Consider the following 25,718-nt stretch of genomic DNA (forward strand, 5'->3'; position numbering starts at 1 on the left):
TTAAACACAAAGCCAACCCCAGCCTGTTCACCCTGCTGCTGTGTGGCAAACAAATCAGAAAGTATCTGCTGTGCCAACTGATTTAGTAGCAGAAACAGTTTCTTTCCCCAGGATGTGAAACTCAATGATAAATTATGTTTGACCTGATCATTTTCTGTCTACATCATTAATAGTTTAATGAGAAAAGGCGTAACGTTTTAATGAACTCCTACTCTTTTATGTCTCAAAGATGTATTTTGCAGTTATATTCAATCACTGTTGTAAATCTGAACGTTTTATTCTGAGACTGTGGTTATAAATCAAGCTTAAAGACATTCACCAGATAAATACTCACAATACCAAAACCACTGAGTAAGATCAACAGAAGCTTTTAAAGAGAAAGATTAAAGAAGGGAGAGGTTTGAGAGGACAGTGATGTTAAAATGCTGCAAAAGAAAGACAAAAGCGTTATTTCTTTGTGTCATATTTCTTTTTATTCAAAATGTACATCAATGGAATCAAACTAAAGTAAGATACTGAAGAATTTTGTAGTGTGGGAGAGGTTTGGACTACAAGAGGTGATGACTGATACTAGAAAAATGTATGGCAAACCCTGACAACAAAATGTCACCTTACACTTAGAATCACGCTCAAAGATTATAAGTAATAAACAACAAGTCTCCACTTCAATACACAAAATATATCCTTATAAATTATATAAATGTAAGAGTATTTTTAATACTCTTATCTGGGATTCAGTTCAACTCCATGTTATACTAACATTTGGCAAAATGGGAGCTGAAATCAAAGGACAGAGCAAATATATACGAATCATATGCACCATTTTGAAGAAAACAGCAATGAAGGGGAAGGGACCGCGAAACCGAGTTATTCAGGGAAGCAAAACAAGCAGGTCAAAGATCACAGCAGTAATGAATGTAAAAAAAAAAATTTAAAAAATGCATGCAACATATAGAATAGGATTCTGACTGTTAAAGCACAGTGAGTCATAAAAGACCATGACATGTGACCTCCATGGTATTCAACAGCAACATGTAAACATGGGAACCATAAAAATTGCTTTGGCTTTTTATATGAATATGACTTTGATTTTATTTTGATGTTTCGAAACTGTGAAAACAGCAAAAAAAAAAAAAAACACGTTTCTGTTCATTTTACTGTAAGTCATGATATGGTGCATTAAGTGCTTCTGTCCTCAATGTTTCAAACAGCAAAACCTGATGTTTCTTTATTCGTTTATCGTCAATCTAATGTGCACTTTCTATTCAGAATCCTTTTAAATGATGAGTGCATAGTGCAGGTTGTATGCATTTTTATTTCAAATAAAGATCAAATAATAATTTCACCCGTGAGTCCCGTATTTATGTGAACCCCGCTTTACAACTTCTATTCACTATGTACATTAAGACACGATAGCAGATTTAAACTGTGCCCGGTTCCCGACCTGCCTGGGTTGAGAGCTTCATTAAGTGGGGTGGGGGGGGTCAGAAATACCATGCAAGTCCACATAAGGCCATATTCAACTAAAGGAGATGCGATGAGGAGAACAAAAGGTTGAAACAGCGAGAAAAAACTGGAAGAGATAAAGGGTGCTTAGTTCTTGCTGAAGCTGCAATCCCTTCTCCAGGCGGTCAAGACAGATTAAAAGAAGCTAAAGAGACAAAGAGAAACACAGCCAGCAGTTAGAGAAAATGCTTACATAGAAAGCTTCAGAAGGATTCTGAGGGAGAGAAAAGCTTTAGGTTCTGATTTTCATGTACAAAGATAGAGTCTCAAACCAAAGATAAAACGCATGAGAATATATTGTGCCTCATAAAACTACTAAACAGTGAATTAAATCTTGTGGTAAAATTCCACAATGTCATCTCGTCTAACTATAACAAATAAATCACCACGTGCTCCTTTCATCTCTGCCATGATGGAAGTGGAAAAAAAGCGTTAGTCACAGCAAAAAGCAAAGGCAACAAATCAAGAATTAGATCGCTGAGGTTAAAGCAGCAGAGCAGCGCACACATTAACCCAGAATTATAGCAGAGCAGGTAACTATTAAAAACTCTGTAGGATGGGGGTCCACAAAGCCTCTGGTCACATTTGAGGTATTCTCTCAGCAAAGCTTGAGGGCTGAGGAGCTACTCAGTGCAGAGCCAGGGATTACTGCAAAGGAAAGTGAAACCACACAGACCAGTGAGCTGAGGATGGGGAGGAGGGAGAGACTTTTTTTTTTTTTTTATTATTCTATGTTGACCCAGTTATTAGGCGGTTATCAAGTTATTTCAGTTCACAACAATTTTTCTAAAGAGGGCCTTGATACTTAAGTGTGTGAAAAAATAACTGCAAACATAACTGAGGCCAACACATGCTTCTCAGTATCCAGAAGCGATCACATCTGAAGAGTTGGAGTTGTTTGGATGGTCGACTACAAACTCAGAGGTGAGCAAAGGGAACCTCCTTAATTTAAAGTAACACTTCCGGGCTAAAATGTCTGTCACTGCAAATTCGTCAGCTTCACGGAAACCAAGCTTTGTCGCTACTTTACAGCAATATTGGTCGCACACAATGATTCTGGCCACAGTTGAATCGTGAAAAAAGTTGGCCTTTATTTTTCTTTAGAGAATTTCCTTTCATGTGTAACACTGATACAAACAACACTGGTCCCTGCAGAACAAAGGACACAATTTTGGTTCGACTTTTAAATGTGCCCTCATAGTAAGTATATTTAAAAAAAAAAGGAGAGTTACAATTGCACTGATAACATTAATATATACTTAGAAAAAAAACAAAAACATCACATTTGGGTACAAAACAAAGTGCAAATGTGAAAGCTAAAACAGGTTTAAACGTAACACATGATAATGAATGAAGTATGGGAGGATTGGCAAAGAGATTAGGCTCACATCTACTCATGCATCAGGCTAAAGTGAAACAACTCCAGCAAAGGGACTTATGTTAAATCTGAATTTTTTTTTATGGAAAGATGAGACCAAAACAGCTGAGACAATAACAAGAGGAAGTTTTAACCCCAAAGACTTTTTATGCACTAAAAAAACAATTTCTTCATTGAAATGAAGGATTACCAATAAAAAAAAAGGTATGTTCATGATCCAGAATTAATATTGGTGGTCTTATCCAACTGACTGTAACAGTCGTCTTTGGCTATTTCTATTCTACTGCTGATGCTGCTTCACATTAAAACCGTCTTTTATTTGAAAGGAAAAAGGAGTGCATTCACCAAATGATAAATGACCTAAAATTCCTTTTTTTCCCCCTACTTTCTTCTCTTTAATCCTCTCCAGGTCCCTCTATGTGATGCATGTTTCTCTTTAGCCTCAACTCCTTTCTGGCCATCACACAAGTAGTCATGTCTGTTAATATTTATAAAAAGCTCACAGCATGCAAAGAATCCCAAAGTATTAAAAAACAAACATGGAATGTATTTTGTAAATTTGTATAAAAAAGGACAAAAGCTGAATGATCGCTTGTACAATTCATTATTCCAACAAGCATCATTCAGAAAAAAAGTGATGTCAAACAGAGTAATTGCTGAGCATCTTCCACAGAGCATGGGGGGGGGGGGGTTATGGGATTTGGGTGCGGGTGAGGAAGGGGTACTGTAAAGGATGATGGGGATGGGAACTCATTCACAGCAGGATGGCCACAAGGGAGCACTTTTTCTACAGGAATCCTTAGCTGGAAATAAGAGAGAAGGGCTGTTATTGCTTTCTGTTTAAGTTCAAACATCACGACACACAGTAATCACATCAGCGACAGCACAACATCAGACGGCATTTAGAGGAAAACATGCATTTAAAGCAACTCAAAAGGTCTGAGTGTACATGTGAAGGTGAAAGAACAGCTGTCGACAAGTTTTAAACAATATGTCTGATTAGTTTTTCTCCCCCAAACATCCTGTTTTCAGCTATTTTAACAGTGCAAAGATGTTTGAAGAGTCAGCAGATTGAAAGACAGATGTTTTCTTTCACTTCAACTCTTCCCAGTGGTTGGGTCTCAAACACATCGCTCTATGCATTTGGCTTTTGTATCCATCCAAGAGGGAGGAGGGGGGTGTCATCATATGTCAGAGAGACCAACAAAACATTTCGTCTCTACAAACAGAAAAGTGCCTTGAGGCTGAGCTGTTTTCTGCTCCGGCATGACCCGCTAGTTTCAGCTCAGCCTTCAATGGCTCTTTGTGTGCATGGCTGGGTGGGGAGGGACCACAATAAAGAGGCTGCTGTGGATTTAGGGAGGCAGATGGAGCAGTGTGTGGGGATCTAATAAACTGGTTGATTTAGAAGCTGGCACAGCGATGGTAAATACTGCCAGCTCAAGGATATGATGGACACAGATGTTACTATGAAATACTGCCAGTCTGCAGCACACCACTGGCTGATTTATCCATTTTGCAGACAGTCAGATGTAAACTGACAAATTAAATGGGTGAAATTTAGATTATTTGTAACAGCTTTCCAAGGTTTACGTGACTGTGATCATATTCCAACTCAAAGATTCAGAGAAATTGTCATGTCCCAACGAAATGTAAGATAGAACCATTGTATTTTCACAGATTTCACAAAGTTTTGGGAGCTTTTATCAGGCGCAGCTAACTTGAAATCAAATCATTATTAGTTTAGACATAATGTTCACTGAATCTATGAGCTTCTTAAACATTCTAATAGCTTCTTTTCTCTTGGTGTAGCTTATGATGGGATTCTTACCAGAAAAGGTGCCTCATGCAGCATGCAGCAAGTGTGGGAGGAGTTAACTGGAAAACATTATGGATGCAACATAGGTGACACATGCACTCACAAGGCACACCTACACAACGAGCATTAACTAATAACTGTGTCTCCTGTGGACTGAAAAAATACCTGAAGGTTAAATACGGATAAAAAACAATTATCACACAAGTTGGTTTTAATCAGCGGCCCAACAGATAGCTCAACTTGCACCTTTTGGAAGAGAAATATCAAAGTTCATAGAGAGAAGTGGCTATGAAGGGAAAAAAAGAAAGAAATGAAGCTACAAGAAACCTCTCAGTGCGAGTGTCTGCTTCCTTTTCCAACAGGCACATCAGCTTCAACACAAAAACCAGAAGCTGATTTACAACATAATACCCAACGGTAGATTACAGGCTGCACACTGTCTACACGCACGAGAGAAGTCGTGAAGACCAGACTCATGATCTCTCACGAGTTAATGAAACTGTAAAGGATTTGAAGAAGTGATTGTAGTGGTGGAGGCTGCTGTTAAACTGATGGCTGAGGGGAGCTGCATGTGTCCTACAAAGCAGCTAAAATAATTACTTCCTTTTCAACTTAACTCCTTTGCTCCAACCTTGTAAAAAGGCTGTTTGGAGAGGATCTGACTAAGTGTTGAATGAGCAGCAGCGTCTGCTTGCAGCGTGATGGTTTTTGACTGGAATTCACACTCTGCTACCGACAGCTGGCTACCTCCCAACTATTCGGATGAGGACAGCTCGTCAGTTTCATCATTCCCCACGCCTTCTCTCATTTTTCCACATTGGTAACGAGTGAGGAATTTTGGTCAGCTCTTTTGGAAATTCTTTCCAACTGTAATCTCAGTTATTACACAGAAGCTAAACTACAGCATTCATCGGCATCTCAGAAATAAAGAGAGGTGTGAGTAACAGAGTCTGACAGTGAGGATTTTCTACAGCATTTTCACAAGCGTCAAATAATACAAACCTTGAGGATTATTAATCACTGCTGACAGAGAAGCTGCTGAGCAGTCTGAGATGTTGGGAAGACACAAGCAATCAAGTCTTTAATCAGCACTTTTAAAACTAATTTAGCAAAGAATTGTCAACACTACCCCATCCCCACGGCTCAGAGCAACCTGGCTTTCCACACTGTCAGACACTCAGATTTGATCTCCTGCACCTGTGGTTCGAGGGTAAACTCTCAGAGGGAAGAGAACCATACTTACTTTTTCCTCTCCTTGTCTCTCTTGAGCGTGGTGGAGCCCCCTGCCTGCTGGGCTTGGTTCTGCAAGAGCTCTGTGGCAGTCTTTTTCTGTTTGAATGTGTTGAGTTCATCATCCAGGGATTTCTTCTTTTCCTCCAGTTTCTTCTTCTCATCCTGGTGGAGCTTCTTCAAACGATCAAACTTCTCATGCAGCTATAGGAAACAGCAACTGTGCTTTAATCAAGACAGGAGCAGAAACGTGCTTCACAAAAAGACCAGTGTTACACCTGATGTTTACCTCCTTCTCAGCCTCTTTGAGCTCAGCTTCCTTCTCTTTAACTCTTTGGACAAACATTTGCCTCATTTCCTCTTCCTTCTTCTGCAGTTCACCCATGAACTCGTTCCGCTTTGCCTCGTATGTCTCTTGCAGACTGGTGCAAGAAAAAAGAAAACATGAGAGGCCGATGTTGGCAGCAGGCAAGAAGAAAGACATCAAAGATTCAGGATGAACAAAGCCGCTTTGAGTCTATTACCTGAAGGGCTTGCTGTCAGGGTCAGTGTCCTTAAAGCCCATCTCTTCAAGTTTACAACGGCGGTAGAGCTCATAGTGCCGTGTATGAGTCTGTTCTCGCAGGTCCTCCATATTTACTCTGATTAGCATTTCTCGGAGTTTGACGAAATCGCAGTGATTCTCATTTTCGACTGTAAGAGACAAACATGAGAGTGACACCTGAATGTTTTACCAAACACAACAGACAGATTCCTGCTCACTATGTCTTAAATAAATCACATTAAGAGATGCATTCCTTCAAACAAGAGTGTTCACGTCCTGTAGTTTCTCCTATTGATTGTGTTACTGGACTGAAAGCTTCATGTCTCCACAGACCACGTGACATCATGCAAGTACACATGCAGTTGGTAAACAGACCACATGTGTGCTAAAGCCTCTGATCAGAAATATCATGCAGCATAGAATGTATTTATCAGGACAGGGATCCAGTTTTTACTGTTTAATTCAGCAGTCTGAAGTTAAAATAACCTTTCAATGTAAAATAGCACTTCAGTTAGTCAGTTAGAGTCGCTTTAATTGATGGCAGGAGTATAACATCAATTAAAGCGACTCTAACTGACTCCAAGAAGAGTTCAGCTGTTCTTGTGGAAAAATCCCGGCTTAAACTCAAGGAGTGAAAGGGAGAATATCACAGGAAAATGGAGAAAATGCGCCACAACAATGATGCTACCAAGAGCAGGACATCCTTCCAGAACTGATGAGAAGACAAGAAAAAAAGCTGGACAGGGAGGTTCAGAGCAACATTACAGGAGAAGCAGGACTTCCTGTTAGGTGCTGCTGGCTCAGCACACATAAAAACAACCTCTTGTATTCTTTGTATGTCTGGGCTGAGGGGTAGAGGAGCGTGACTAAAGCTTTTTCTCAAGAAGAAAAATAATTAACCTGGGAAAACTTTGGAACGAGAACACAGTCTCCAAAAACCAGATGGAAAATCTGTTATTGTTCATGAAGTCGAAGGTGAAGACGTGGGATTGTTAAGTCTGGATACGCCAAGGTAAAGGCCAAGATTTGTACTCAGGGTGCTGTAAAAAAAACGATAGAGGGCTGTACAAACTTATGAAAGCAGTTGTAGGTTTTTTATTTCTCTCCTATAGTATAGAAGATACTTTTTTTTCTGTGGCGGTGGTAATTTCATAATTAATTTGGGAGAAATTCCGACATGATTTTCCTGAGTTTCAATATGCTGACATCCCTAAAACATACCACTTCAATAAAGGTGAGTAGATGGTATGTGGTGGACAGGTCACAGCAACTGAAAACCTAAACATACACATGCATCTGCACACATGGTAATACCCACACGTATGAGGCTGAAACATACAAGCAGCTCGAGAACAAATCATTGCAACTCCAACAGTGCCACACATCTCTGATAACCAAAAAGTATTGATGCTGTAGTCTATTTACAATACATTAAACACCCAGCATTATAGATCGGTCTAGAAAATCAATAACAAATCAATTGAAACACCATTAGTGACATAAAAATTTGTCATACAAATAGCTTTTGCTTCTCTCACATACAATATAATGATAGAGGGGGATCCTGGAGCTAAATTAGGTTACATAACAACTAATCAACTAGTTTATGGCAGCTTTTAGAGGAGAGGAGAAACATGGAAGGAGTTGCTGTCCAAAGGGAGCATGCTCTCATTTCCTGTGCAGGATGTAACCCTGGCTTACCCTGAACTGTCCCCCAGGGGTACTGCCGGGCCTTCACCATCTTATTACCAATCTTCACTTCCTCTGTGCTCCCAACCACGGCAAAAGGCAAATGGCTCTGTGAAGCAGAGGGGAAAATACTTTAAAAGTGTATCGACAAATGTGCCTGAATCTACAGATTCTGCTCATGTTCCAACAGCTAAAAGTAAACAGGCCTAGTCTGACCAAACAAGAACAGAGAGCTAACAGTGCAACGCAGTCGGTTAGGAAGAGTTAGGGCATTTCCACAGATCAGGGTTAATAAACAACTAAGACAGCCTTGACTCATGTCTCAATGGACACAGGCTCGTTCCCACACGCCGAGCTCCTGCAGCCTGAACCGACTGATTACGCTGCTCTGTGGGGCAGCTTCCAGATCATCTGAGCAGACGTAACGATGCCAGTCCTCACTCACATGACATGTTGTTATGCAGATTGAAATAATGGAACCTGTTGTGTAGACCTTATCTCTGCTATGAGTTAGGGAGCATATGGTTTGTAAATACAGAAATGATATAGAGTAGAAAATTAAACTAGCAGACAGCCTTACATTCATGGTGGAGTTGATCTCTGCAACGGACTCGTCATCAGTGGGGAACTGGTAGATCTGCACTCCGTTGCTGACCAGCTCACTGGTGATTTTGATTTTGAACTTGGCCAGTTCGCTCTTGGAAATGGCGTCTGACTTGGCAATGATTGGGATGATATTGACCTGCAGTTGAGAAATGAGCCAAAACTTAATGTAGGATGACAAAATTTCAAGGTGGAAACAACCGTGTTAGAGATGCAGCTAAATATAGAGCAGCTTCGAGCTCTCTTTCAAAGGCTCCAGCTCCACTTCTGGAGTCCAAATTTAGAGAAGAACTGAGGGGATAAAAAACATTACAAATAAAACAACTCTGGAGCAGTAGTTCCAATCGAATTACAGAGGTTTAGTAACCGACTAAAATTGACCTTTTTCTTTCATTACGCTTCCAGTCACTGGCTGCCAAAGACTGTTGTTGTATTAAAGACAATTACCAAATGGAAATGGTATTAAACTGCCTTTTCTGTCTGCATCATTTGAGCACAACGCAGCATATCTCTCAAGCTCTAAGATGACGGCCAATCAGGCCTTTAGATGTTGCAGTTAACTGTTCTTCTATAAGTAAAGGGAGAAAAATAGTGAAATGCAAAGACAGCAGCAGGCTTCGATCTCCTGTCCTACAGTCAAATTGTATCATTAACCTTTCTGCTATTAAAGGTATCCAAACGGAGGCGGCTGGATGGAGTTAAAGAGGTCCTTACAGGTAACAGGAAGGGTCAATCTAGTATGCACTGGAAAATGAGAATTTCACTCCCACACAACGTTTTTCACAGTGTCACATCTCCTTCACGGCACCAAACTATTTGTTCTCCAAATGTAGGCCTGTGTGTTTATTAGCAATGCATTCCTTAGGTCATGTGAACAAAAATACCTCAATGCATCCTTAAGTCTTGTGAGGACTCAGGGCCCTGCTTAAGGGCCCTCCAGCAGAGCACCGTTTGAATGCACCCACCAAGTTGAATGTCTAAACAGAGGAAGCTCTGCTCTCGATCACGCTGCTGCGAGTCCTGGCTGGAGGACACAGCTGCTCTGGCAAACATTAAGCGGGCTCTTTGTACAAAAGCAAGGAGGTCCATGCAAATAAGAGAGGGAGGAAAGGACCGCACAAAACCCAGTCACTGAGCAGACGGCATTTCACAGATGACCGACACCGACGCAGAAACAACAGCAGAGCCAACTTACACTCAGGCAAACGGCCCAGAAAAGATTTATGACCCGTGACTTGAGCAGACAGATTAAATACTTCCAACGACCCTGCAAGGCCAAAACACTTCCAAGCACTACACAACAATGACTATGTTAGTTTCAGCTGCCCCACTCTGTGTCAAAATAGCTGATATCAGTTGGACTAATGAAGAAAAGCTCACCTTGCTATCAAGTTTTTTCATGGTCACCAGGTCCAGGGATTTGAGAGAGTGTCCCGTCGGAGCGATGAAGTACAGGCACGCATGGATGCGGGTGTCGTGGTAGCTGTGTAGCGTGCGCTTGATTTTCAACTCTTCCTGTAGATATGCTTCAAACTGGGCATCAATGAACTCCACGATGGATTTGTAGCTGGAAAAAAGGAGGTGCAGGGAACCAAGTTCAGCATTTCCTTCTTTTGTCAGTTTGGTTCTTTATGAACACAGGACATGGTTAGAAAGACAATACACAGCTTTTGAGTCACTTAGGGCTACAACCAACAGTCGCTCATACTCTAATAATCTACAAATTCTTGGGAGTAATTAACAGGTTGTTTCATCTGTTGCAGATTCATTTTCATGACTGACAAACTGCGTCCTTAAAAGAATGAGCCTAATCTCACCAACTCACCCATCTCTAAAATTGGAGTTGACAAATTAGACAGAATTCTCTGGGTGCGACAGTATCCCGCAATAAAAATAAAACAACACCTCCTCGGGGGTAATTGGCTCAGCTGGGTATTTGACATGAATAAAAAGATGACCTGACATCAACCGCAAATAAAAAAATTTTAAAAAACAGGATGGAAAAATTGGGAGCTGGGCATCAATAATTTGCTCTTAATATGCTGACACTAATAATAATTATGTTTAACATAAGGTATTGTCAATCATAACTCATGATAAACAAATATCACTGCAATTCTCCCACTTTATAACTAGGATTTTTGAGCAACGTCCAGTAAAACATTGCTCATTTTTAACCAAACAAGTTGCCAGAATCCATCATCAATGTTTGTGTTTCTGGAGTGAGATTTTAGGACTCCATTCCAAGGCCTATAATAATCTGACCAGATATTTGAGTTTTTAAATCTATAAATCATCATCTACAAACCTGGATGTGGAACAAGAAATGGACATGATGGGAAGACTTTGGCCTCATGCCTCAAACTTGTGGTCGTGCTATAGATATTTTCTCTGTGGCAGTTTAAATGACTATGAGCGCGTTCTGTGGTATTTCGTCTGGAATTTACTATTTAAACAGTGCAAAGCTGGGAAATTACCGCAGCATTCACATGAGATCAACCGCTCCCTCAACTTAGATCAAGAGGAAAGTTAGCAATCACCATCTGGAGTCAAAGCTTGGTAACAAAATCTTGCGGGCGTATACAGCATCTACAGTTCCTGACAGACCTCGGGGCTGCGATATCCTTCTGATGCCAGGTTGGAAATCACCTATATCTGATCTTGCGTTGAAAGCTTGTAGTATGAAACTGCTGAGAAAACTGCTTGAGAGGGGGATTTGATTTCTCGTCCTCGTGAATAAGAATCAAGGCTGAATGACACCTGAAGGCCAAAAAGGCTTCAAGCGCTCAGAGAGTTATTGTACTTTCTGGAATGTGATCAAGTGTGGATTTCTGATGACAAGATGAATTATTGCTATCAAAGAGCGGGCTGTCTAAAAGAAACCTGCCTGTTGGGATCAGATGTGACAGCTAAACGGACTGCTTTACCTGTCTTCTTTATTAATCTGGTCCCCGAAGCCCACTGTGTTGACGACAGTGAGTTTAAGGCGCACGTTACTCTCCTGGAGCTCATAGGTGTTGGACTTCAGTGTGACTCCTGGCTGGTTGTGCTGGGTGGGCTCACCCTCAAACTTGGTGTTGAACAGCGTGTCCATAAGAGTGGACTTCCCAAGACCCGTTTCACCTACACACACACACACACACACAGAAAGAAAGGCATAATGTTACTGGGGTTTTTGATTCACTATTAAAGGATTTAAATTACACTTTACTGGTATTATAACCTGCTCCTTCTGAAAAAAAGACATGCTGAAATCAGTTGCTTACTGTCACAACAACAGCAAAGGCTAACAGGTGATGTGCTCTGAAATCCATTTACTGTTGGATGACTCCTTCATACGAAAAAAAAGAAGCTATTTTTATTGAAGTGTGTATTGGTCTGTTTTTAGAAGAGCCCTTGTGATGCTGCAAAATGTCCCCATTTCTCAAAAAAATGCACGCAGACTAAAAAAGGTGTCGCTTGTTTCGGGGCATTGAAAAGGTCACTACAGAGATAAGCCTCCCGCTTATGATAATTTGAAATCCGAAGATCAACTGGAAATGACACGACTGGCTTGAATGACGAGTTGGAATTAAAACAAAACTTGAGAAAAATCATCAGTAAGATAACAAAAAAGCTGCAATATCCGTCATCTATGAGCCATTATTCTCAACACCGTTGCATCTTCCTGGAAGGCTGACAGGAGAACCAAATAATTTCTAAATAAAGCTCACGTGCCTTCACCTTGCTTCTGCTAGTGTGAAAGTGAAACGTCGGCTGTTTCGGCCACACATTGGCATTTAGAGTTTGCAGCAGAGTCTGTGGTCCGTCTTTCACATCACCTTTGCCTCCATACTTTGAATGGACAGCACTAATATCAGGAGTTTGCGTCTGTAAGATTCATCCCGGTGCTCTGGTTTCCTCACACAATAAAAGACATGAGTGTTTGTTGGTGATTAAAAACTGGACTCTGGGACAAGTGTTACGATGAATGCTTTGTTTATCTCCCTTTGTAAGGACAGACAACATGTCCAAGGTTTACTCTCAGCCTATAACAGCTGGGATACGCTTCAGCGCCTGCAATCTTCTACTAGATAAAGCAGATACAGATGATGATGGATGGACTGATGTTCTAATGTTTGACTGGAGAGTTTAAATTGTATGCTGTAAAAGCTTCAAATGAAGCAACAATTAAACTAGTTGTTTATACAATCAAATTTTTAAAAAAAAACCTACCACATATACACGATCTACTCTTGAGGAATCTTCTGCTTGGAGTAATTTAAAACCGTAAAAATGTTCAAGACAATTCCTGAACAGGAAATCTTTTAATAATATTCATACATAACTGTTCCAATCATGTTCATTCACTTGTTTAAAACTAGATGGGTGAAGTATTTCCACACTGATTTAATAGAGCTGACTGAAATGACAGAAATTAGATCGTTTTAATGCCATCATCCCCTTGCATGTCAGCCCTCTATAGACATGTCTGTCCAATACAAGCACAAAACTTTGAAAAGGTTGAACTTTCTTGAGATGAAAACTAATATTGTCCTCTGCTTTCTAACCAGTGCTACACTGAACTGGAGCAACAATGATCTAGCATCACTGCCAGTCATCTGACCTGCAAAACATCAAGCAAAAATGTTCATTTGTTCATCAGATTTAATTTAATTAAGCTTAACGCAAAATTACCTGATGGTTATCGGAACAAATGAGCTCTTTTTATACTATGTCTATAGTGCTGGTCAGCTGTGTACATTATGTTTAAGGCTCTGTGATTGAGGAAGTATACTGCACTTCCTATGGTTTATTATTTTACATATTTCATCTATTGTTGTAGCCAGTGGGAGAGTGAGGAAGAGATTGTGATGGGGGATGGTTGCACATGAATTGTGAACTACGATGATTTTTTTCTCCCCGAATGTTTGTGTATGTAGGGGCACCACTTGAGAAAGTGGAATTTGGCTTAAATTAATAAGAGGAGTTTTAAAAAAAGAAAACAGAGAGTAAACATGTCAGAACATTTGCATACTGGTGTGTACATCTCATTTTTATGAGCACTGGGTGGAACTAGGGATGGACAAGTAAAAAAATGTATTAAAAACCTGAATTATTCCCAAATAAAAATCAGTAACACAGATTTCTGCTGCTCTATTGATGTTTTATGTGCCCTGACTGAAAAAGATGCTGAACCAGACAGCATTTGCTTTAGCAGGATGCTAATAAATTGTAAACTGTGTGTATGTGCTCATTACTTGATGAACAGGAGACAGAACGTACAGGAAATTATTGTTCGCTGCCACATAAATGTCCCTGGGTTGTGTCGTGTATTCAAAATAACGTCAAATTAGACTTTCACAACCACCTGTAGACACATCTGAGTTTCCTGTCACAACTGAGAGTGTCGAACTCAAGAAAACCAAAACTGACAGCGGCAGAGGATCCTGTAAGCAAGTGGAACAGTGAACTGTTTGTTTCTTGTGGAAAAGCTTTATTGAATCAGATACACTGCCTTTAGGCCTGAGGATACAGAGAGGACATGCATGCTGATGCTAGTTAGACTCACCAACGCAGAGGATGTTGAAGCAGAAACCATGGTTGACAGACTTGTTGACCAGCTGGTCAGGCATACTATCAAACCCAACATGTCCTGAGAGAGGCACAGCACGAGCTCCTTCACCCTAAAAATTAAAAGAAATCAACATAAAGAATCAGTTAAACACCTATCAATCTTGTTACGGCACTGAACTCTTTACATCCTTAAGCATGTTCCCAATTCTTTTCAACACGCAAATAAATGCACATCTATGTGATCGTTGACCTGCAAAGAAGCCATGATATTATCAAGTAACACTCACTTTATATTGCCCCCCCTCCCCAATATCTTATCATGTTAGTGACTGAAACTTAATTCAGGTGCAGTCTCATTCACTTCCTGTTCTCTCAGATGCAGATTTCTTCCGTCCTTTGAGACAGTTTGAAACCACAGTGTAGAAACACGATTTGCTGCGTATGTCAAAATGATTGTAATGTCAACGAAAAGCTGCGAGAATACAGTCATAATAGATCAAAAATAAAAGATATTTTTTCATTTTCATGAACTGCTCTTTGTCACTTGAGCTTTTGTAGGCCGACTGTACTTCCGTCACGTTACTATAACACTAAATACTAAATTGTTAGAGCATTGCTGTTACGTGTGTGGGAGCGTTCGGCTGGTGGTGAGCATCTTGATCGCTCTTGGTCTCATTTCTGCAGCCTACATCCATATTATGAGCTGCAGGGAAGCAAAGAATTTGCATCATATGCCAAAAGCAAGAGCTTTCCAACAGCTAAACCTAAGACAACCTGCAATTATGTGGCTGAATATAACCCAGTGTTGTTGTCCAATGTGGCAAAAGCTTCAAGAAAAAAATAGTTTGTCTGAGGGTGAATTTAAAATAACTGGGCAAGCTGATGGTACTGAACACTTGTGGATTATTTGGATGGTTGAAATTGGGTTTAAACAGCTGCGGGAGTGTTTGGAAAACAGAGGGTAATACAGTTGGACAAACAGTCCATATATTCTTGAACTGCAAGTGTAACATTCCTGAAATCTTCCCTGCTTTTTATTACACTCGCAGCCATGTAGCACACAGCCTGTTTCATTCATTTGGCCACAAAGGGATATCAAACTGCACAACCTTGCTATTCTAAGCACTCCCTCTAGGCTAATTGGCTTCTATTTTCCTTTTTAAAAAAACAGACCATGTTAACGCACGCTTTTTAGTTCCATACTTTAATAGCTATAAACAGCTGGACTCTCTTTTACCCACATTTTATATGTAATTACGACAACGCCCGCGTGAAAGTTAACGGGACTTGGATGAAAAAACATAACGGAAATGAGCACCGAAGCTTTGCTGAAACGGGGGCGTTGAGAATGAATGGCCTACCGATGGCTATATGCTGTTTTGCTATTTTAACGATAGACTACGACGCTAAATTTAGGATACTATACTCTACATGACGCCATTTGGTTCACAAGATAATTTAGCTAACAATAGCAGCACAGGAAACCTGAAGGCGTTGTAGGAAAACGAAAAATACTGGAGCGAAAATACCCGAATGAAAAATATTTGGGAACTAAATTCAAAATGGTCTTTTTAAGAAGACTGTGAAGTGCACGCTTAGATTTATAATAACAATGACTATAATGAAAATAGTTTAGCCGTCCTACATTTAATTTTGGATGGGATGGCGATAGAAAGGCACGAAAAGCGGTTGATGGCTTGCCAAGTCTACCTCAAATTTAATCCCCGTACGATGGCATAAATGGGTTTAATATATATCGAAAATGTAAGATGAAAGTGATAAAAGCATCCCAGAATGAAACAGGCTACTTACAGCTTGTCTCGCTATCTCAGTTGACGCCATGGTTCTTGCTGCTAGCCGGAGGACGAACCCTCAACTACACTGTGTTTAGCAAAGGAAGCTGCAGCGTTAACGTTACCCAGAAAGATGGCCCGCTCAGGATGTACCACTTAATCGAGGCGTTTCGGATAATATATACAAGAACAAATCGTGCTTTATTTAATTTAAATCAAGATTAATCTGAATAAAATATATATTTCTCCTATGTTTTAAGAAAATGTTCAACGAATAATTATGATTGAATTAGAAGCACCCACTGAATTCCCCCACGGAATGCCTTCATGGTTGCGTCCAACGGGAATGGTAGTAAACCGCAGTCAGTGAACGTTACAAACGAGCACTATAATTGGTAGCATGTGGCAAAATTTGAGGGAAACTGTCCCTCAAGGCAAATCACTGTCGTCTTCCTATTAGTCACTCCCTTTATTATTCCAAATATTCCTCCTATTAGCAGCAGTCATAACTACACATATAAGGTATCTGAACAAACAAAGTGGGGCTGGCAGTAGTAACTAAGACAAAGAACAGTTAGTGTAGATAATACATATATGTCACATTTATGAAAATACTGGTCAATCAATTGTGTCTGTTTTAGTTGTGTATGCTGCTTTAAATGTGTAAATCCATCTGGGAAACGCCTATTTCGGTCACGTGTGCTATGGCGACCAATAGGACATCGACAGTGAATTTAAATTGAGGTCGCGGTCGTTGATAAGCAACAGATGTTGGTAACAACACTACTCGAAACTGAGAACAAGGAATCAGCAGCAGCGTTTGGCACACCTAACTGAGGTAACAGACATGAAGGGGCATCTGTGTGTTACCTTTGCCTTTTTTCAAGCAGTACTAGCTATTAGCCGTAATTTCACAAACTGTCGAATACATGATACAACTAACGCTAACTAGCAGAACGCTAGCTTACGTTGAGATCCTGTCTCCTCGGTCCTGATCATCTCACCTGGTTAAAGATCAAATGAACCGTCAGATACGTCGGTTTATCTGGATGATCATGTTTTAAAACATTTTTTTTAACGCTGAACTAATTATAAGAAAAATAAGCTTGTTCTGGGATGCATTAAGGCGTTTTTTTGTGTACCCCATATAGTTGCTTAACATCTAGTCAGTGAGGTATTTTTCTGAGAGTTAACGAAAGGCCAACACAAATCGTAAAAGCTTTTCAAGGGTCATTTAAAATATTTTAGTCCCTCACATATTAGTACAATTCCTTGTAAGGCTAGCTAAAGTATGCGCGCTTTGAGACTTGTCATAAATTGAATGCAGAGTTTAGCTGAGAAAACTCATAACAGCATGTTGATCAAATCTCACTTCCGTCTGTTGGGCTTCTGTTAAATTTCACATTGCTCAATATGCTGGGATACATGGTCAATTAAGAAAAGGAACATATCAAAGTAGCTTCAGAAACTTGTCATTTAACATGCTGTTTAGCTCACGTGTCTGTGGGTGTAGCTGGAGAATGTCTTGCATAGACTCAAAACAATGGCGTGATCATCAGAATAGATGCCAAAGTCTGCCAGTGTCAGACCTTTACATGGCTTTGTTCCACAGAGTTGTCAAATGAGCTCTGTCTTCAAAACTGGGACCTTTTAACTAACATCTAAAAAGAATAGAAATGTTTTACTGATTCACCATTAGTATTATTCTTGCTGTGGTCCAAATTATTACCCGTTTAAGGACTTATGGTTATATTTTGGTGAATGTGTAAACTGGTGTCACTGGCAGTATGGCCAGTAACCCCCCCTCCCCCAACTAGTGATTTTTCACTCCAGTTTAAGTTGAATAATGGCTTTTCAAGGTGATTTTAAAGATATTCTTGATACTCTATTGTGGAATAATTCCCTCTTACAGCTAGCATTTTATTCCCTTGTTTACTTGCCACTGCAAGATTTTTTTTTTTTTTTTAAAGTTAATTTCAGTCTCTTTTAGGGTTTGACTGACTGCAGTGTGTTGCAGAAGCTCACATCTGCTCATGTTTTCAGATACAATGGCAAACATAATCTTTGCAGAGCAAGAAAATGCACGTCTTCATGTCCCTTCACTGAAGATGCGACAGCGGCTTCAGTCCGCTCCAGGTATGAACCGCCAACTTTGTTCTTGTGGCACAAATTTGAGCTGTGTGATAGTCTAAGTTAATCTTTTCTAATAATTTTTTTCCACCAGAGAAACTCCTGAAGTCTCCCGTGACTGTCAAGACCATTAAAACCCCCCTGCCATCTGGTCGGAAGGCTTTTGGGCCGGTGAACAAAAAGATCTCCACCCCGTCTGTCGGTGCACAGGACAAGAGACTGCTGAAACCAGAGGTTGGACCACAACGTGACACTGTCTAAAAGTAGTGGCAGGCTGTAATGTGATGCTCTTTATTCCAAACATTGTACTAAGGTCTTGTTTTTTTTTCCCCAAAAGGAAACCAAAGTCAAGCATCCTCCTCAGACCAAAGTGGAAGAATATCCAGAAATTGAGAAGTTTATCCCTTACGACCCACTCGGTAATTTATGCCTTCACTTGTCAGTTTTACTTATTAAAGTACAACCAAGACTATTAAACTAAACTTTCCTATACTTGAGCTTTTTCACAGCAGCATTTCATTGGGTTTGTCTTTTTCATGGCTCGATTCACTCAGTTTTACAATATAACGCTGTAGCCCAACATGGATTCACCCAAATATGCAACGGATTTGTCAGCTCAAGCTTGTTTTAACAATCACAAAGATGTTAGAATGTAAAGGGGTTTTGGCAGCATTTGGCCTCCGTGTGTGGTTTAAAAACGATGCGTGCCATTTTACTTTTGACCTTGCCTTAAAAATCTGAACTCTGCTGAAAGGAACCGGACAAACCATCATAACAGTGTAAATTTTTGCCTTGTTGATATGAAACTGAAGATCTGGCTTTGTTTGTTCATCCAGAAGTTTAGTCTGCACTCAACATTCAGTTTCACTGTAGACTGTAAGAGCAGATTTTCCTTTTGTGTTCATCACGTCAGGAGCTGAAAACTTGTTTTGAGGTGCAGTCATGTTAAGGGGAAGACTTTTCAGCCAGTAATGATGCTTAGTAGGCATATGCACTCAGTTTTCAGAAAGTGACTGTTCAGCCACAACACAGGCTATACACATCTCACTGAAGTGGATTTGCTCATATTTTTCAGAGTTCGAGAAGTACAGTATACCTGAAGACTTGATTCCTCTCAGTAGGCTGGCTCTACCTGGATTGGCCCGTTTCTCTCAAACTTCACCTCCTTGTCAGGAGGACCTGGACAAAATCGATCCGCTCCCAAACCTGTCGCCTGTGGAGATGCCAAAACGTTCGGGTATGAAGTCCCTGTCAGAGCCACAATAAAATTTACTGTTGGACTAAACTATTTTAAACTGTTTCTGTGGCACACTACAGCTGAATTATCTATCCAGTGTGTAACACCATCTTTTAATTTAGAAGCTCCAGAGTAAAGCAGCAAACCTCAGTGTGGTCACTACTAAATGCCCTGGTCACTGTTTAATTTGGGGTTATGAACGTGTTTATACGCATTTCAGACTGCGATTCACTGCCTCTAATTCAGTGTAGGATCAACACCAACTCGGCCAACCCCTTAACAACAGGTGAAAATGACCAGAACATCAGAGTAATGACTTTTAGTGAGCCAACTGCTGAGCCCTGACTTGTATAATTAAGACAATTTAAAATAAAGAGTATGTGGGCCACTACAATAAATGACACTTGTGCAGCAGCTGTAATTGTAGCCTGGAGAAGGGAAGGTACTGTCATTAACTACTGGTATCATTAACTTGATGCTTCTCTTTCAGGTTACTGCTTGGAGCTGGACGCCTTCCTTCAAACACTAGATGAGCTGACCATTGAGCTTCCTCCAGAATCTGTAACTGACTGTTAATGCTTGTTGTGATTTATTTTTTATATTTTATTTTTATCTGAAATAAAGCTTGTATACTTTAAATCTGCTCAGCACCATTGTATAATTGGAGACTGGCTCTTAGTATCACGGGAGTGTACAGAGTATTACTTCCTGCTTTTGAAGTCCATCAGTGGTCACATGTGAGGGAATCTTGCTATTGGTTTTGTCTGAGATTAGAATGAACTTTGTCTCGGTTCCTCTTGCAGCGGAAGGTTGACTCTTGTCTTTTCTGATGTTGAAATAACTTGCCTTGTCCATTTGACAAGCGTTTAATGCAAGGATTTAAATAAATGGTCGGTGCAACTGCTGTGTGCGCGTTTTGTATCCGAGTGGACCTGCGTTCAACTCTGAACAGGTGAGTTAACGTTTGCGTGGCGGTGGGTGAGTTTCTGTGAAACAGAAGTTAAATGGGGAACGTTAAGTGTTTAACGTGTCAGGAAACTCTTGTTTGCACTTACACGCGGAAAGGCATGTAATTTAAAAAAAAAATGCCAAACGTATGTTCAAAAATACTACTTCTCTCGACACAGGAAATGAGCCCGGGAGAGCCGAGGGAAATTATTGGAGTTTATTATACGATACAGAGCGGTCTAAATAAAAGGAAGTAGCCTTGGACTCTGCAGAGGAAGCGTTTTAGCATGTATGAGAGTGGATCCGAGCCAGCTTTGGGCAATACCGACGCCCACAGCAGCAGGAGGTCCACAGAGGGCACCGTTGTGGAGCGGCTGTCGAGATATGGCATGCAGGTCATGCCCAGTGCCGCCCAGCGTAGGTCGAGGCTAAAGCGGCAGCAAGAAGTCAGTGACTGCTCCGCACCGGGGGCACCACGGAGAGAGGCTTCGGACATCACATCAGTTATGCGTAAAAAGCACCTAAAGGAGTTGCTCCAGAGTAGACCGCACAGCGGATTCAGCAGCGCGCTGTCCTCGGAGACCCTCAGCGTGTCCTTCCAGCAGGACATAGACTGGGCTTTGTCCCCGATGGAGCACGCATGGATGCTGTCAGCAGTGGAGGGGAACTATGAAACCATACTGGAGTTTATCACCGATGACCCCCATCTTTTAATGAGAAGGGATTTCGTCAGTGGCTACTCAGTCCTTCACTGGCTGGCCAAGAGAGGACAGGACGAGACTCTGCTCAGGCTGCTGCGATACGCAGAAGGTGCGAACATCCCTGTGAACGTGAACCTGCGGGGGAGCGGCGGGCTCACCCCGCTGCACGTCGCCAGCATGCACGGCCAGTACATGGTCATCAAGCTGCTGGTCGGAGCCTACAGTGCCAACGTCGATGCCATGGACTACAACGGGAAGAGGCCGTGGCAGTATCTGAAGCGAGACGCCCCGCCGGAGATGAAGGAGCTGCTGGGAACTTGGGACGATGAGCACAACTGCGGAGGTGCGCAAAATTTCAACAAGAACGTTAACAACAACTGCGCCGGCGCAGGGAACTTGACCGCAAGCGATGAAGTTGACAGCGAAGAGACAGAAGTGAACTACTTTGAGCAGAGTACGAGGAGGAGCAGCTGGAGATTTGGGTCTTTAAGAAAGCTGATATCCTCCTTTCCACTTCTCGGAAGGAAAACATGAGCGGTTATTGCACGTGCTCTCAGATATGTGCTCTATTTATGCTTTCAGTTCACTTTGTGTGTTTATCTGGAGGGTTGCAGTCACTACAAGTCTTTTAAACATCACTTCTAACTGTAGTGCTTAAAATATGAAGGAATTTACAGAGCAGCAATGACTCGCACTATTTCTTTGTTAAAGCTCATGTGAAACATTTCAACTGGAAACAGAGCTTGGAAAGTTGAACCCAAACCGTGATGAGGATCCTTCATGAACATGTTTCTTTTGCCCAATACTTCTGCTTTTATAAAGAACTGAAACTTGAATAAATCCTGCTTGTATAAACATTTGCTCCTACTTTTCCACTTTGGCACCAACTCACCGATGCTAATATAAACTCATTACTGTTAATGTGGCAGTTTTCCCTCCAAAGTGGGCACATATCCAAGTCTTTGATGCTAAATTTAGCTTCTTGAATAGCTCAACTGACTTCAGATTCAAGGAAAAGTAAAAATAAATCTAAGTTTCCCAAATCTGTTTGCTTTGTGGTCAGACTCAAGCTTTCCTGAGTGCTTCTCTCTGCAGAGCTGTCATCAGACACTTATTGGTTTGCCTGAAAACACTAAAGGAACTGTTCAGATGTAGATAAAGCAAAAGGGAAAAAAAAGAACAGGCTGTACTGCTGCATTTCAACTTTGATCACAGATCTTTTATTGTCAAACGTGAGCAAAACCAGAGTATCTGTACAAAACAACTGCTGCTCCAATGACATCGCTCTCTCTCAAGCCCAGCAGCTGGAGGTCTTTGCAGATGTTGGAATGAAGGAATCCGCAGACCCTCACGTTTACAGGCCCAGCTTGGTCCTCCTCCAGTGTCTCCTCTTGGAGTTGTACCTGTAGTCACACAGCCATAGAAAATGATTAACCTTAAAAGAAAATAAGAACCTCCTGGGGTGAACCACTGCGTTTTAAAAACATTCTTTGTACAAAACCTAGCAAAATATTAACTACCTTATTTAATATACCTGAGAGTTTGCAATGAAACCAAGAGGGATTTCTATCACAGATGTTTGAGCTCATCACAGCAGGAGTAACATGTCTGATGACCAAGTCTTACACATCTAGACTCGCTGACCATTTTTTTTTTTAAATTTGCCTCACCTGTGAGAAAACTTATTTTGGTCAAATTTGGCAGCAACATCTTTATTCTTCGTGGGAACGCAAGAAAAATTATTTGCCAAATTCACTGAAAAGTGTTTCTATTCAATCACAAAACTGGACTAATCCAGCTTATTGAACACCTTGACATGAATTATGTCAAGTAGGCAACAGAAAAAAATACATCTTACTAAAGATTGAGTGAACACAGAGTTTTGTTAAGTTCATTCATGCAATAACTCGCTAAGTTACAAGCTAATTTTAGCTCAAACTGAAGAAAGCCTCAATGGTGCAAGCATTCAGATTCTGATAGTTACCAAGTTACAGTTCCACATTCTGACTTAAGATGGCTTCTAATTTCTCTCTGAAGTAACAGTTTGATCCATCACCAACACTAAATCACTGCAGCAATCCTGGAATGTCTCGAAGCAGGGATTACACAAAGCAAACAGCCTCACAGGAGAGATGTGTAGGTCAGCCATTCAAGCAAGCATAGGACCCAACAGGTGTTCTGCCACAGAGCGTCCTCATCACCAGCCCAGTGAGCAGGAGTATGAGCTCTGCAGCAGGCATGCTCTCAGCAGGGTTAATGACAGCACTCTACTGATAAGCAGTGCTGCAATTGCAGACCTGCTTTACATTGTAGAGTTCCTGCTCCCCCCCGTTAGCGTTAGTCAGCCAGCTGCCTCGGCACTTAATGACAACGTACACAGCTCAGCAATGAAATGAAGCACCGTTGAGCAATTTAAAACCGTTCAGACAGACACAAAGCTCTTTAATGAGCGCTGTCCCCTTCAGAAATATTGACTGCACATTGTAATGTTAAGGCTTGAAACGATGCAACACCGGCTTTTAAGCTTGAGTGCTTATAAAACTGGTGTGATATGGTCTTTGCTTTGGGAAAAATGTACTACACTGCACACTTCCTGACAAAGTGCAGGAGAGCTGCTGACAGAGACTTTAAGAGGTTTAAAATGATGCCATGAGGTCATCAAGACAACAAGATGGAATAGTGCAAGTCATGTTCATGGGTGCACGAGCCGGTATGTATGAATGACCGTTTGTCCAAAATAAACTGAAATGGTTGTGAGACTTTAGTACCATAGAGTACCGATCCTAGTTATCCCATTTTTTCCTGGGATACTGACTTGTATTGATGATAGGATTTTGTGCTGTTAAAGTTTCATATCTTAACTTATTTTTTTAAATAGTAAAACGTTTAAGCCAATGCTTTCTCTATTAAGTTTAAACTTAAGGTGCTGTTGAATTGCACTGAGCTCCACTGTTGTCATGTCAGTTTTACATCAGCAACAACACAATGAACTATCACTAAACTACATCCTTTAAAACTACACCCATATAAAGTCGACTTAAAGTATTAAGAACCTCACGGTTTTATTAATGCATGTATATCGTTGATGGTAGCGCCTGAGAAGATTATAATATTCATGACTGGATGGAAAGGAGTGACCTTATTTGTAAATGTTAAATAGGGAAATACATTCACAGGTCTGATTTTTATCTTTAGTTAAAAGAGGAGTCCAGCAAGGACCTGCATTTCTCACCCAACTCACCCAGGAATTAGACTGAATCGTTCAACCTTCCAAAAAGATTACATTTATAGAGGAGGAAAGCTCATTTAGGCCTTGAACAAACGTTTAAAGGTGTGCAGAAATGTTTGATGTTGTATGGTGCTCAATGCATTTTAACTCACCTGATCTTGTTGCCGGTTTTCATCCTGATCCACTGCGGAATCGGCCTGTTCTGCTTCTGCTTCTTGGCGAGGAAGCGCTTTATCCTGAAAGTCTTGTGGGACGACTGTAAACGGACAAACTTGTCAGCACTGTGTCAACTATTACTCTGTCCACAGATGTGAAATGTCCTATAAATTATGTTCTTAAAGCATTCTCAGGAAGATAAAGCCAACGCAATAACTGCTTGGAGGGAAGTTATCGGCTAACATGCGTAGCACTACAGAGAGGGTACCAGCTAGCATTTCAGAGCTCATTTAATCGTTTTATCTCATCATTTCAAACAACATACAAATATTTTTATCTACTAATGATACCATTATTGTTCATGTGATATATTGAAATTGGTTTACGGTCCCTGTTGACGTGGATGTTTAAAGATTTTGTATTTACCATTGTATCCACAGTCCTTTCCCCACTATGGCGGTGGTCGAAGAGAAAGAAGGAAGTGACGTTGGCGTTTTAACCAATGAGCTCCCACGGAACAACGACACCCACCGGTCGATAGACGTAATGCAAGGACGCCAACGGCTAGATCGCCGTAGGTTTTGGGAACAAATATCAACTTCCAAGTTAAAAACGTTGCCTCGACAATCGGCTAAAAAAAGTAGTAGCTTCTCAGATTATGAACAAAAAATATCACCCCTCCATCTACCTCTGAAATCTTTAATTTCAACATAAAAATGGAAGTTTGTCCCTCTCCCGTCTCCATCTCCATTGCAGGCATCCACATAAAAACAGTCAAATAAGGAAATAAAATCAATTAAAAACTGCCCCATTTACTATGAGAATATACACACAAACCGAGCGCGTGGGTCTGTTCTTTTTCACTGTCCTGGCATTTTATAAACTGGTAATAAAAAAATAATTATGAGCTGCAGCCTTGCAACGTCTGTGTGAAGTTTTTACACTTTTATTGTTAGGAACATGAGAAGTAATCTGACTAAATGTACTTCGGATTTAAATCTCTAAACTGTATTTAAATTTTATTCTGAGTCCAAATACACAATAGGAAGCGTGAAAAATCATTGTAAACCAAGAAACCTGTAAATCTGTAATACGAGAGCAAATTAAAATGTGTAATAAAGCTAGCATTTAAGCCCGTTAAAACTATAGCAACCTGTTTGACCCATCCTTTTCTTATATGCAAAGACTCAACATTTTAC

At 40.7% G+C, this 25,718-nt stretch overlaps 4 protein-coding genes across 9 annotated transcripts; 2 read left to right on the plus strand and 2 right to left on the minus strand.

Moving 5' to 3' along the window:
- Positions 1 to 447: 447 nt before the first annotated feature.
- On the minus strand, positions 448 to 16,233 carry septin6 (septin 6). Of its 6 annotated transcripts, XR_011917799.1 has the most exons (12): positions 16,138 to 16,233; positions 14,321 to 14,435; positions 11,697 to 11,892; positions 10,150 to 10,336; positions 8,747 to 8,908; positions 8,179 to 8,275; positions 6,458 to 6,626; positions 6,223 to 6,355; positions 5,947 to 6,137; positions 5,706 to 5,750; positions 4,716 to 4,762; positions 2,580 to 3,687 (listed from the first exon to the last, which is right to left on the minus strand). XR_011917799.1 is itself a non-coding variant. In XM_072395401.1 (11 exons), exons 1-10 carry the CDS (start codon positions 16,165 to 16,167, stop codon positions 4,759 to 4,761), a joined length of 1,284 nt encoding a protein of 427 aa, XP_072251502.1. In that variant the 5' UTR covers positions 16,168 to 16,233; the 3' UTR covers positions 2,580 to 3,687; positions 4,716 to 4,758. The 6 variants fall into 6 exon arrangements, 5 of the variants coding, with proteins under 5 accessions (XP_072251501.1, XP_072251500.1, XP_072251502.1 ...); XM_072395401.1 differs by lacking the exon at positions 5,706 to 5,750; XM_072395398.1 differs by lacking the exon at positions 4,716 to 4,762.
- Positions 16,234 to 16,861: 628 nt separating this feature from the next.
- Positions 16,862 to 20,389, plus strand: pttg1 (PTTG1 regulator of sister chromatid separation, securin). Its single transcript, XM_072395405.1, has 6 exons — positions 16,862 to 16,956; positions 18,162 to 18,254; positions 18,343 to 18,482; positions 18,586 to 18,667; positions 19,324 to 19,485; positions 19,976 to 20,389. Exons 2-6 carry the CDS (start codon positions 18,167 to 18,169, stop codon positions 20,059 to 20,061), a joined length of 558 nt encoding a protein of 185 aa, XP_072251506.1. The 5' UTR covers positions 16,862 to 16,956; positions 18,162 to 18,166; the 3' UTR covers positions 20,062 to 20,389.
- A 295-nt stretch (positions 20,390 to 20,684) lies between these two features.
- sowahd (sosondowah ankyrin repeat domain family d) lies at positions 20,685 to 22,216 on the plus strand. Its single transcript, XM_072395403.1, has one exon. The coding sequence runs from the start codon at positions 20,721 to 20,723 to the stop codon at positions 21,666 to 21,668; it is 948 nt and encodes a 315-aa protein (XP_072251504.1). The 5' UTR covers positions 20,685 to 20,720; the 3' UTR covers positions 21,669 to 22,216.
- A 115-nt stretch (positions 22,217 to 22,331) lies between these two features.
- rpl39 (ribosomal protein L39) lies at positions 22,332 to 25,046 on the minus strand. Its single transcript, XM_072395406.1, has 3 exons — positions 24,946 to 25,046; positions 24,516 to 24,619; positions 22,332 to 22,537 (listed from the first exon to the last, which is right to left on the minus strand). The coding sequence occupies exons 1-3, from the start codon at positions 24,946 to 24,948 to the stop codon at positions 22,489 to 22,491; spliced, it is 156 nt and encodes a 51-aa protein (XP_072251507.1). The 5' UTR covers positions 24,949 to 25,046; the 3' UTR covers positions 22,332 to 22,488.
- Positions 25,047 to 25,718: the final 672 nt, after the last annotated feature.

Source organism: Leuresthes tenuis, unplaced genomic scaffold, assembly GCF_036924035.1.
Source record: "Leuresthes tenuis unplaced genomic scaffold, fLeuTen1.0.hap1 SCAF_11, whole genome shotgun sequence".
Lineage (NCBI taxonomy): Eukaryota > Metazoa > Chordata > Actinopteri > Atheriniformes > Atherinopsidae > Leuresthes > Leuresthes tenuis.